At 38.1% G+C, this 11385-nt stretch overlaps 1 protein-coding gene across 3 annotated transcripts; it reads right to left on the bottom strand.

Moving 5' to 3' along the window:
- Nucleotides 1-12: 12 nt before the first annotated feature.
- LOC107820427 (aladin-like) lies at nt 13-7683 on the bottom strand. Of its 3 annotated transcripts, none has more exons than XM_075239829.1 (5): nt 6851-7683; nt 2158-2295; nt 1888-1975; nt 1617-1685; nt 13-1449 (listed from the first exon to the last, which is right to left on the bottom strand). In XM_075239829.1, exons 2-5 carry the CDS (start codon nt 2277-2279, stop codon nt 1420-1422), a joined length of 309 nt encoding a protein of 102 aa, XP_075095930.1. In that variant the 5' UTR covers nt 2280-2295; nt 6851-7683; the 3' UTR covers nt 13-1419. The 3 variants fall into 3 exon arrangements, with proteins under 3 accessions (XP_075095930.1, XP_075095928.1, XP_075095929.1); XM_075239827.1 differs by having other exon boundaries at nt 1858-1975; nt 6083-7683; XM_075239828.1 differs by having other exon boundaries at nt 6083-7681.
- Between the last annotated feature and the right edge of the window lie 3702 nt (nt 7684-11385).

Below are 11385 nucleotides of genomic sequence, written 5' to 3' on the forward strand. Positions count from 1 at the left end.
TCAAATATATAATCCGAGCCTCCCCAAAATATTGTAAACTATTTTCAAGTGCAAAATTGGCCAAATAATCTGCCAGTTTATTCCCCACATAGAATATGAGACACTATGATATTGCATCTGCCTCTAATATCTCCTCTATCCAGCCACATGGACCATGGTGGTTTTCAGTTTCCATCTGACACGTTCTTTAAGAAGAAGGAATCTATTTGTACAATAACATGAGTAAAGTTAGCATTGACATAAAACCTGATTGCCTGGAGTATAGGAACTGCCTCAGCTTTTGTATTTATATCATATCATATTTCCTTATCTTGTACATGAATTAGATCCCCGCAGCATCTTTAACACACAAAGCATATGAACTCCTGCCAGAATTGTCTTTTGAAGCTCCATCTATGTTGGCATTTCATCCATCCATATGGAGGTAATTCCCATAGTAATCTGGTGATCTTCCGTGTTGGAGTGAAATCTTCAAATAGCTTAATTATGAGGCAGTGCCTCCATTCTGGGATTCTCACAGCACCAATATCTTGATGAGCTCATACACTATTTTCCTTAAAGCATCAACTTCCAAGTCCACATAATAGAAAGATATTTTAAAAGGCAGTCGTTTCACCCACATAAACTTGTATGTATCATTAGGTTGCCCTTTATGTCTTATGTAATCCCAAGTTGACTTCACTATAAATTCTCCTTTGGATTCAAGCATCCATCGGGCTTATCATTCCCAGATCCCATCACAGGAGGCTTGACTTCTTCCACAACATGTTGTACAAGATCATCAGGCAAGTACTCATTTAATTTGTCCATATTTTATCTTCCTTCTTGTTCAAACTCATTAACAATTTGTATATCTTCAGTGCACTTGAAATCCGTAGGAGTTATAAAATAAAGAGGCCCTAATCCTGTCCAGTTATCAAACAAAAACTTTGATGAGCCCCCCTTTGGTTTGCCAACAGATCTGATGTTCAACCGTATCTCTACATTATAATTTTTTTTTCCAAGCTGAAGATCCATTCTTCCCCTGCACCATTACCGGATTCAGCTTCTTACAATACTTAATCTTTATACACTCACTCCACAAAGAGGGCTTTGTTCTGAAGTTCCACCACAACTTACTAAATAATACCTTAGACACATCAAACAATGATCTAAAGCCAACACCACTGCTATATTAAATCTTTCAAACATAGGTATATTTAAAGTAGGAACTTCTCTGTAGAAACATAAAGTCATAACGCATACTTAAAACCCAAACTTCTATTTGGTGAAGGTAAAGATTTAATTGTCAAATACTCTGCCCTGCAATCTCAAAGGGGAGTTGAAGACAATCCATCTTGAATTATGAAATCGGATTCTTCAATCTAGCATTTCTAGCTCTGTATTATCGAAATCTTGAATGAAACTATTTTCCTCACGTCACAGTTGATAGTAAAAATTTTGTTGTATCTGCATAATTCATGTAAAATAATTACATAGCTGAATTAATCAGTGATTCAAACTTACAATTCTTTCTTTTTACTACCTAGAATTTCCCATCACAGATAGCACTCCCTCTGCAAAAATTATACATCCAGATGACAATTTTACATTGTAAAAATTCCGATGTTATATACCTTGACTATGGAAGAACTATAAGAGCGGAATATGAGGGGATAAGTGCAGCAAAATCCACTGCTCCAACACTGCACAAAAGCCTTAATTAGTTTAGAAACCAAAACTTCTGTAAGCTAATGAAGCAAACTGAATCTCGTTTTAGAATCATCTGGTTATGGCGTTGAGGAGATCTATAGCAATTACAGTGGTGGAAGGACCACAATGACACTATTGAATATTAAACAAAGAGCAGTACTATACCGAAGAACTCAAGAGTGTGTTGGAACTAACCACAGAAAGCAATGGTCCCTGTTTAAACTTGTCATGAAATGAAAAAGCTATTGGCTTGGGGTCATCTCCAGGACCCCTAATGAACCCACTGGATATTGTATAAAAATAATTGTTAGAAACATTAAGGATAAAATTAAGTACATACACAATACAGTAAAACGTGAAGAGATTTATCTCCATCAGAACCACCACATATGTGAAACCAATAACTAATTAATAGTATAAATTTTAATAGACAAGCATGCATAAACAGAGAAAATTTTAACTTACACCAAAAACGCTGAAATCAGTGGACTTCTTCTAACATCAAATATTGCAATAAGACCCCTGTACAAGTCATCCCCATCTCGATAAGATAAGGCTAGACGCTCTCCTGAAGCATCCCATGCCATCTTATCAATTCCTTGACTGCATAAAGGAGAAAACTTCAGCGACAAATCATACATTAGATATAAAAATGGGCATCCTCCTTTTTACATATACAGTCAGTTTCTCCAACTAGTCCAAAGAGCAAACATACCCTTAGACTCATGTAAATGAGGTCTATTGGAACCAGCTTTTGCTTCGATAACCAAAGCATCTTAGTCCCAATCCATAAGCCAGTGATAAAATTTTCATTTCCATCCTTTCTATTTATATAAAGTTTAATCATTTTTAGCCTTACACTTCAACTGAAATGAAAACAAAATGAAAAAAGTGCTTGGAGACGGAAAAGGGAAAACTGATACATGTAGAATATCAAAGCAAAGAAGGAAAGAGTATATAAAGTTGAGACATGCAGAACAGAGAGTCACCCATAAGGACTAAACTTCCTTGTGGTCAAGTCCTTTAAGCTTTAGGAGTTGAAACTCAAAAACAAAGTATACAACTGGCAACAATTCTTTTCTGCCTAGTTGGACATGCAAATAATTCAATTAGAATATAGAAGAATGAATACCTTCTTGATGCTTTATATTTTGGATTATTTTTTTTATTTTTTTTTGAGAAAGTTTATATTAAGGTGGGAGTAGCCTCCGTGGAGGACAAGATGCGAGAACTGAGGCTGAGATGGTACGATCATGTGAAGAAGAGATGCATGAATGCCCCGATGAGAGGTGTGAGAGGCTGGCTATGGTGGGGGCTAAGAAGTATTGGGGAGAGCAGGGCGCGCTTCAGCTTACTAAGGACATGACCCTTGATAGGCGGGTGTGGAGGTCGAGAATTAGGGTAGAAGGTTAGTAGGGAAAAGTGCGGGCAAGGCAGGCTTGGAGTGGCTCACTACATTATTTAATGTCATTTTTAGAACGAAGAAGATGCCCGAAGAGTGGAGGTGGAGCACGATGGTTCCTGTATACAAGAACAAGGGTGATATCCAAAATTGCAATAACTATCGGGGTATCAAGCTGCTTAGCCATACTATGAAAGTCTGGGAGAGAGTGGTAGAGCTAAGGGTGAGGAGGAGTGTGTCTATTTCCGAGAACCAATTCGGGTTTATGTCGGGGCGTTCACCTATAGAAGCCATCCACCTTGTTAGGAGATTGATGGAGCAGTATAGGGAGAGAAAGAAGGACTTGCATATGGTGTTCATCGACTTAGAAAAGGCGTACGGTAAAGTTCCGAAAGAGATTTTATGGAGATGTTTGGAGGCTAAAGGTGTACATGTTGCCTACGTTAGGTTGATTAAAGACATGTATAATGGAGCAAAGACCCGAGTGAGGATGGTGGGTGGGGACTCGGGCCATTTTTCGGTTATGATGGGGTTGCATCAGGGGTCAGCACTCAGCCCTTTTTTGTTTGCTATGGCGATGGACGTACTGACGTGCCACATCCGGGGGAGGTGCCGTGGTGCATGCTATTTGCAGATGATATTGTATTGATTGACTAGACACGAGATGGTATGAACGCACAATTAGAGGTATGGAGACAGATCCTGGATTCCAAAAGGTTTCAAGTTGAGCAGGACCAAGACATAATACTTGGAGTGTAAGTTCAGTGGCGAGACTCAAGGAGGGGACGGGGAGGTAAGGCTGGACTCGCAGGTCATCCCGAGGAGAGGAAGTTTTAAGTACCTTGGGTCTATTATTCAGGGAGATGGGGAGATTGATGAAGATGTCACGCATCGTATTGGTGCGGGATGGATGAAATGGAGACTCACTTCCGGTGTTTTGTGTGATAAGAAGGTGCCACCGAAACTTAAAGGTAAGTTCTACAGAGTGGTGGTCAGACCAACGATGTTGTATGGGGTTGAGTGTTGGCCAGTCAAGATCGCTCATCTCCAGAAGATGAAGGTAGCAGAGATGAGGATGTTATGATGGATGTGCGGGCACACCAGGTTAGATAGGATCAGAAATGAGATTATTCACGACAAGGTGGGTGTGGCCCCTATTGAGGCGGGGAGCACGACTTAGGTGGTTTGGTCATGTGAGGAGGAGCACAGATGCCCCGGTGAGAAAGTGTGAGAGCTTGACATTGGAAGGCCTACGGAGAGGTAGAGGTAGGCCAAAGAAGAGGTGGGGAGAGGTGATTAGGCAAGACATGGCGCAACTTCAGCTGACCGAGGACATGACCCTTGATAGGAAGGTATGCAGGTCGAGGATTAGGGTAGTAGAGTAGGTAGTCTAGGGTGTTCATAACAGTAGTATTGGCACGCAGTCTCGCTTTCTGTTGGTAGTTAGTTTTTATGACTAACTGTTGTTTTCTTTCATTGTTGATCACCTTACTATCTTGTTATTTTTATTCTGTTTTTTATGGCTTTTTGGTACTATCCTTTCTTGTCTATATTTTTATTAATGTGGTGCTTATGCTTTCCTGAGCCGAGGGTCTATTGGATACAACATCTCTATCCTCACAAGGTAGGGGTAAGGTCTGCGTACACACTATCTTCCCCAGACCCCACGGTATGGGATAATACTGGTATATTGTTGTTGTATATGTTGCTTCTTTCTCTTCGGGTATTATCATCTTCTCTTGTTGTTGCTACTACTTATTGTCTCTGCTTCTTTTCATCTTTACTTGTTTTGCAAAAACTATCAAGCAAACACAATTGAATCATAAATTGGAATAGATTTTGGCCAAAAACTTTTTCATTCATTTTTTCCTCTAAATGCCATTACTTGAGAAAGCATTGGGCCTCCAAATTTTAAAATTTTCAAAGCAAACCAACCTAAGAAATTGCCTCACATAAGCTCTCTAACGGCTTGGACATCAAGTATTAAGTAAATTCGTGCACCAAATTACGAAGCTTCAGTTATACAACACTTGCAGCATGCCGCTCTCTCCATTCTGTATTTTGGTTTTCTTTTTTCATTATCTCTGCCTTCTTTGTGTAACTTCTCACTCCTCTACTACTCTATTTAGAGTGGAAGATTTCCTCACTGATAGGTTGACTATCATATAAAAATAACACTTGGTTTTCTTATCTATTTATTAATATTTGTAGGTTAATTATTTTCTAAATAATATTGTGCTATCAGAAGAGAAAAGGAAAACACATAGGCCACCCAAGAAAGATTATCTAGGTATCAAGTGGCCGAAGGAAGGGAGAAAACACAGAATATTTTCATGTTATAGCCAAAAGGGTTGTTGCAAATAAACAGGTAAGATCGGTGGTTTGGATAGCGTGCGGCGACAAATAGCGACGAGGGCCCGCTTCACTGAGGTGAGAGGCTTGCAGCGAAGCGCTCACCTTTTTGATGTGAAGCGACAATTTATACGAAAGCATAAAATATTATCTTTATATATATATAACTAAAAACTCAATAACAATAATATATTAATAAATATATCAATTCAAAAATTAAAAACTCAATAGATAGTCATAGTAGATTCATAAACTAAAGTCTAAAAGTCTAAAACAAGCAACATCTATTCTTCTTCAAGATTTTCAAATTCTAGAACTTCAAGAATGTTAGCATTATATTGGCTATCATTTTCTTCATCCTCAGAGTCTTCATCAATTAGGGACCGGCTTGAACTTGCTACTCCATTTCCCTTGTAATTTGAACTTGAAGAAATCCCTCTATACCTCTGCTTTGCTGGTCGAAAAACAGAGCACAAAAAAAGACAAGAAGAAGAAAAAGGAAGAAAGAAGAAAGAGCTTATCACTGAAGAAAGAAGAAGAAAAAGAAAAAAAAAGACAGCAATGGTTACTGTCACTGAAATAGAAGAAGAAGAAAGTAGAAAAAGAAGAAGAAGAAAAGAAAAGAAAGAAACATACCTGGGTTAGTTGGTTACTGTCGCTGATGGCTGAAGATGAATCCTAAGCCCTAATTTTTCTATTGCTGAGAGAAAGGTCGCTGAAGGAGAAGAAGTGAAAAACCCAAGCCCTAATGTTTTAAGTCACTGGTCTTTACGCCTTTTTCTTTCTTTTTTTTGAAATAGCGACGCCACATCTCGTCTCTCGCTACACAGGTAGAGGCGCTCGCCTTTTACAATCGCAACGCAACAGAGTCAAAATAGCGCAGGTTGCTCGCATCGCCTCATGCTATTAGTGCTGAGGCGAGCGCTATTTATAATACTGGGTAAGATATCGGTAGCGTTCGTGAGTGTATATTTCAATACTATCAGACACTATTACCTACTATGAGGATTGAGGATTGGGGGCCACAATTGAGGACGACAACATTCCAGAGAATTAGCAACACCGTAGGCTCTTAAACGCTCTTTTGAAGAGGAAGTTGGACAAGCTGTGAGGAGTTCTTCAGAGAACATTAGAGGAAACAAACACCAATTTTACCATTCTTTTTCTTTTTCCCCTTTTGAAGAACCAATTTAATCATAATAAGCTCAAAATAATTCATTCAAAACCAAATCCAGACACTCACAAAAAAGAAGAATTAAAACAGTACAAAAGTGTTTTCCAGTCCAAACGAGTGTTGTGTTCCATGTCTCCATTTCCTTTAAATTTCTTTTTCCTTTTTTGAAGAACCAATTTAATCATAATATGCTCAAAATAATTCATTCAAAACCAAATCCAGACACTCACAAAAAGAAGAATTAAAACAATACAAAGGGGATTTCCAGTCCAAACGAGTGCTATGTTCCATGTCTCCATTTCTTTTCTTAGTTAATAAGGAACTGGAGAAACTGTGTGGGACTCTTATTGGAGATGGAAAAAAAAGGGAGAAAATTCAACTTGGTTAGATGGAAGTCTCATGGTTCCAATCAAAGATGGGGGATTAGGCATCAGAAAACAAGCTATTTTTAATCAAGTTGTTTTGGAAAAATGGTTATCAAGATTTGCGCGCAAAGAAGATGCTCTATGGAGAAAAATATTACAACGAAATATCGTTGTAGTCAATATGGATAGTTTTCAAACGAGGTTAGAAACCATATGGGACGAGCTCATGAAAAGGAATTATGAAAGAGAGAATGAGTTTCTCAAGATTCATTGGGTTTTCGACAACAAATGTGAACCAAATACAATTTTTGTTTGATGTATGCAGTAACACCACCTCAAGGATGAATACCTTCTGATGAACATGTGGAGGCCATGTTTTCTACAACAATGGAGGCTTATTGGGCTCATGAAGGTGCCAATGGATTTGGAGAATTGGGCCACGAATTTAAAATGCTTACACTAACTAGCCTTAGTCCAATTGAGGCCCAAGAATTTCAAGAAATTGAAGAAGTCCAAGAATCCATTCAAGATTAGGATTTCTTTTCCTTAAAAGATTAGGATTTCTTAATTCTTGTTTTAGTAGGATTATATTTATAGTTCTAGTCAAACTAGAATTGTTAGTTGGTAGTCCATTTCTACTAGAATTCTTTTTTCTATTTCAGTTATGATATGTTTTCTTAGCCTTATTCTTATTCTAGTTTAATTAGGATTAGTTTTTCTTAACCTTATCAATTGTACTCATTGTAAGGCCTATTTAAAGGGCTTAATATGATGAAAATAAACATTGGTGATTAGTTTTTCTAAGCTCTTGCTTCAAAAACGTGATTTACTTTTTATTTCATTGTTCTTCCTTTACTCAACGCTTCTTGCAATCTTGCGGGATTGAAGAACGTGTGGATAGGTTTCTTTTTATCTTACATTCGTCTAACGTGAGTTTGAAGAACGCTTTCGCTAGTTTTGTGAAAAAATTTAGCGAGGTGCTTTTGTTTTTCTCTTCTTTGTGCTTGAGACGTGCAAAACCTTGAAAGTACATCAATTTGGTATTAGAGCCTAGGTTCCATATTCGAATTCTTGAATTGCTATCTTGTTCATCATGTTGCCAGACAAGAAAAGTGAAAGTTCAGGATCCTCTTCAATTGATGAACAAATTCAGATTGAAACATTAAGAACTACAGACTTTGAACGAGACAACGAAGAAATTAAAGTGCAGCTAGATGACTTAAAAAAATCAGTGCAGAATCTGACTCAATTGGTTGAAGGTTTGGCAATTCAAAATCAGCCACCAAATCTACCACAACGCCTGCAACCTCCCCCGCCACCAAGACAACACACCAATGCTACCGCGACGTCTTCCACTTCGAGATCCACCAATTAAAGTGCGTAGAGCAAGACATATTGAGCAAGCGGAAGAAGCTATAGCTAACCAAGGCATAAGAGTACCGAGGCGCCATGCTCACTATGATAAAAACTCATATTCAGAATACTCTGATAATCAAAGTAGTGAAGAGTATGACTCTGATAAAGTTCAGTATCAACATGATAGAAGGAGATTTTAGAGAAGGTCGCATAATAATAATCGTGAGAGGTATCAACGTGATGATATTAAGCTTGAATTTCGGAGTATGATGGCAAATCTCAAGGTGATGAATTCATTGATTGGCTTATAACTATTGAGCGTATTTTTGTTTATAAAGAATATTCTGATAAGAAGGTCAAACTTGTTGTTATAAAGCTTAGAGGTTACGCATCGCTATGGTGGGAAAACCTCAAAAGAGAGCGAGAGCTTAAAGGAAACACACGAATTCACACTTGGGAGAGAATGAAATGAGAATTGCATAAACAGTTCTTGCAAGAGACATATGAAGAAGATTCTTACTTGAAGTTTTATTCTTTTAGACAAGGGAGTTTATTCGTGGATGAGTACACAAGAGAATTTGAATATCTTAGGCTCAAGAGTGACATTAAAGAAAAAATAGCCCGCATAATTGCTCGATATTTGATTGGATTAAATAAGCCTATTGCGAATGTAACACGATTGCAGCCCCATTGGACCTTTGGAGATGTTGTCAAATTAGCCAAGGTCGTAGAGACACAACAGAAGGAAGCCAAAGCCATATTTTCATCAACTACCATAAAAAGACGAACACTTTCAACCATGGGAGTGCTAGTTCGAGCTCTACAAAGCCACAATCATGTACAACAAAACCAAGTGCCCAAAAAGTTGAAGGGAAGCCCATGACTTCAGAAGCTATTTTTAAAAAGAGATGCCATAAATGTGGAGGACTTGAGCATATACAAGTTGATTGTCCTAACAGAAAGGCATTCACCATCCTTGAAGGTGCAACTGATGAAGAAGATTATCATGAAGAGCAACATAATGACAACTTGGAAGAAGTAGCTGAATATGGAGATGATAGAGAATACCTTATGATCCAACGAGTTCTGCATTCAGATTCTAGCAAGGAAGAACCATGGTTGCGACACAATATTTTCCATACACGTTGTACATCTAAGGGAAAGGTTTGTACACTCATCATTGATCCGAAAAGTTGTACCAATGTAGTTTCTGAAGAAAAGGTTACCAAATTGGGGTTTGAGACAGAGCCATTGCAGAAGTCATACCGCATGAGGTGGCTGGATGAAGGAAGGAATGTACAAGTTAATAAACGATGCTTTATTCCTTTCTCTATTGGCAAGAATTATCAAGATCCTAAGAAAAATGGATCTTGGCGCATGTGTGTTGACAGTCATGCTATTAACAAGATCACCATCAAGTATAAATTTCTTATTCCTAGGCTTGATGATCTTTTTGCTTTTTGACCAATTACACAGGGCCAAGATATTTTCTAAAATTGATTTGAAGAGTAGCTATCACCAAATTTGAGTGACGGAGGGTGATGAATGGAAGACTGCATTCAAGACAAGGGATTGTATGAATGACTTGTTTGCCATTTGGGCTCTCTAACGCTCCTAGCACATTTATGAGACTCATGACCTAAATCTTTCAGCCATACATGGGAAAATTTATCGTCGTTTATTTTGATGATATATTTATTTATAGCAAGGATGACCAACAATATTTGAAGAACTTGAGAAAGATTTTTGAAGTTTTAAGAGAGCAAACCCTTTATGCCAACTTGAAGAAGTGCAAGTTTCTTTTCTCTGTTATATTGTCTCTAGTGAGGAAATTCATGTCGACTCGGGAAAGATTGAAGCTATTGCTAGCTGGCCCATCTAGAAAGCTTAACAAAGATTCGTAGCTTCATGGTATGGTTATTTTTATTGGCGTTTTATAAAGAATTTTAGCTCTCTTGTTGCTCTTATTACCGAGCATTTGAAGGGAAACTCATTTAAATGCACGGATGCTACCCAAAAGAGTTTTAAATTGATTAAGACAAAGATGACTCAAGCACCTATGCTTGCTTTGCTCAACTTTGATGTAATCTTTGAAGTTAAATGTGATGCTTCTGGAGTTGGGATTGGAGTTGTTCTTGGTCAAGAAAGTAGACTTATTGCTTTTTTTAGTGAGAAGTTGAATGATGCAAAAGTTCAAGTATTCTACATATGACAAGGAGTTCTACGCCATTATCTGAGCTCTTTCTCATTGAAGTCATTATCTTTTACCTCGAGAATTTGTGCTTTATTCTGATCATGTATATGAATAGTCAACAGAAGCTCCACATTAGGCATGCCAAGTGGGTAGAAATTTTGCAAGTCTTTCATTTGTTATTAAACACAAGGCTGGAAAGGTCAATCAAGTAGCTGATGCATAAGTCGCAAGCCTTGTTTTGCTTCTGCCATGCAAAACACTATTGCGGGTTTTGAACACCTAAAGGAATTATATGCAACAGATCTAGACTTTGGAGCTTTTTGGGGTCAATACTGGGAGGGTCCTCAATATATGTTTGTGCTTAGGGATGGCTATCTTTATCATGGTAAGCAGCTTTGTGTTCCACAAGGTAGTTTGCGTGAATTTATAATCCGTGAGTCCCACGAGGAAGGGTTAGCTAGCCACGTCGGGCAAACAAAGACTCTACGCCTAGTTCAAGAAAACTTCTATTGGACTAAGATGGTTCGGGATGTTAATAAACTGGTTGCAAGATGTGAAACTTGTATAAAGGCAAAAATGCACAAAAGCAATTCGGATCTTTATACTCCTCTGCCAATTCCTACTCAACCTTGGGAAGATATTAGCATAGACTTTGTGTTAGGCCTTCCAAGGACTCAAAGAGGTAAGGATTCCATCTTCGTGGTTGTCGATCGAATTCCTTGCGATAAGACTTCGGATGCAACAAATATTGTTGATCTCTTCTTTGATCATATTATGAAATTGCATGGAATTCCCATAACTATTGTTTCAGATAGGGATTCGAGGTTCCTAGGTCATTTTTGGAGGACTT

The sequence above is a fragment of the Nicotiana tabacum genome, chromosome 19 (genome assembly GCF_000715075.1).
Source record: "Nicotiana tabacum cultivar K326 chromosome 19, ASM71507v2, whole genome shotgun sequence".
In the NCBI taxonomy this organism is placed as follows: Eukaryota; Viridiplantae; Streptophyta; class Magnoliopsida; order Solanales; family Solanaceae; genus Nicotiana; species Nicotiana tabacum.

Bases quoted from the DNA above. Each gene is read 5' to 3' on its own strand.
- LOC107820427 (XM_075239827.1), bottom strand. From the start codon at position 2,279: ATGGCATGGGATGCTTCAGGAGAGCGTCTAGCCTTATCTTATCGAGAT. The intron at 1,976-2,157 runs GTAAGTTAAAAT...TACAATATCCAG, and splicing joins CTGATTTCAGCGTTTTTGGT to TGGGTTCATTAGGGGTCCTG. The intron at 1,450-1,616 runs GTATATAACATC...TGAATTATGCAG, and splicing joins ATAGTTCTTCCATAGTCAAG to ATACAACAAAATTTTTACTA.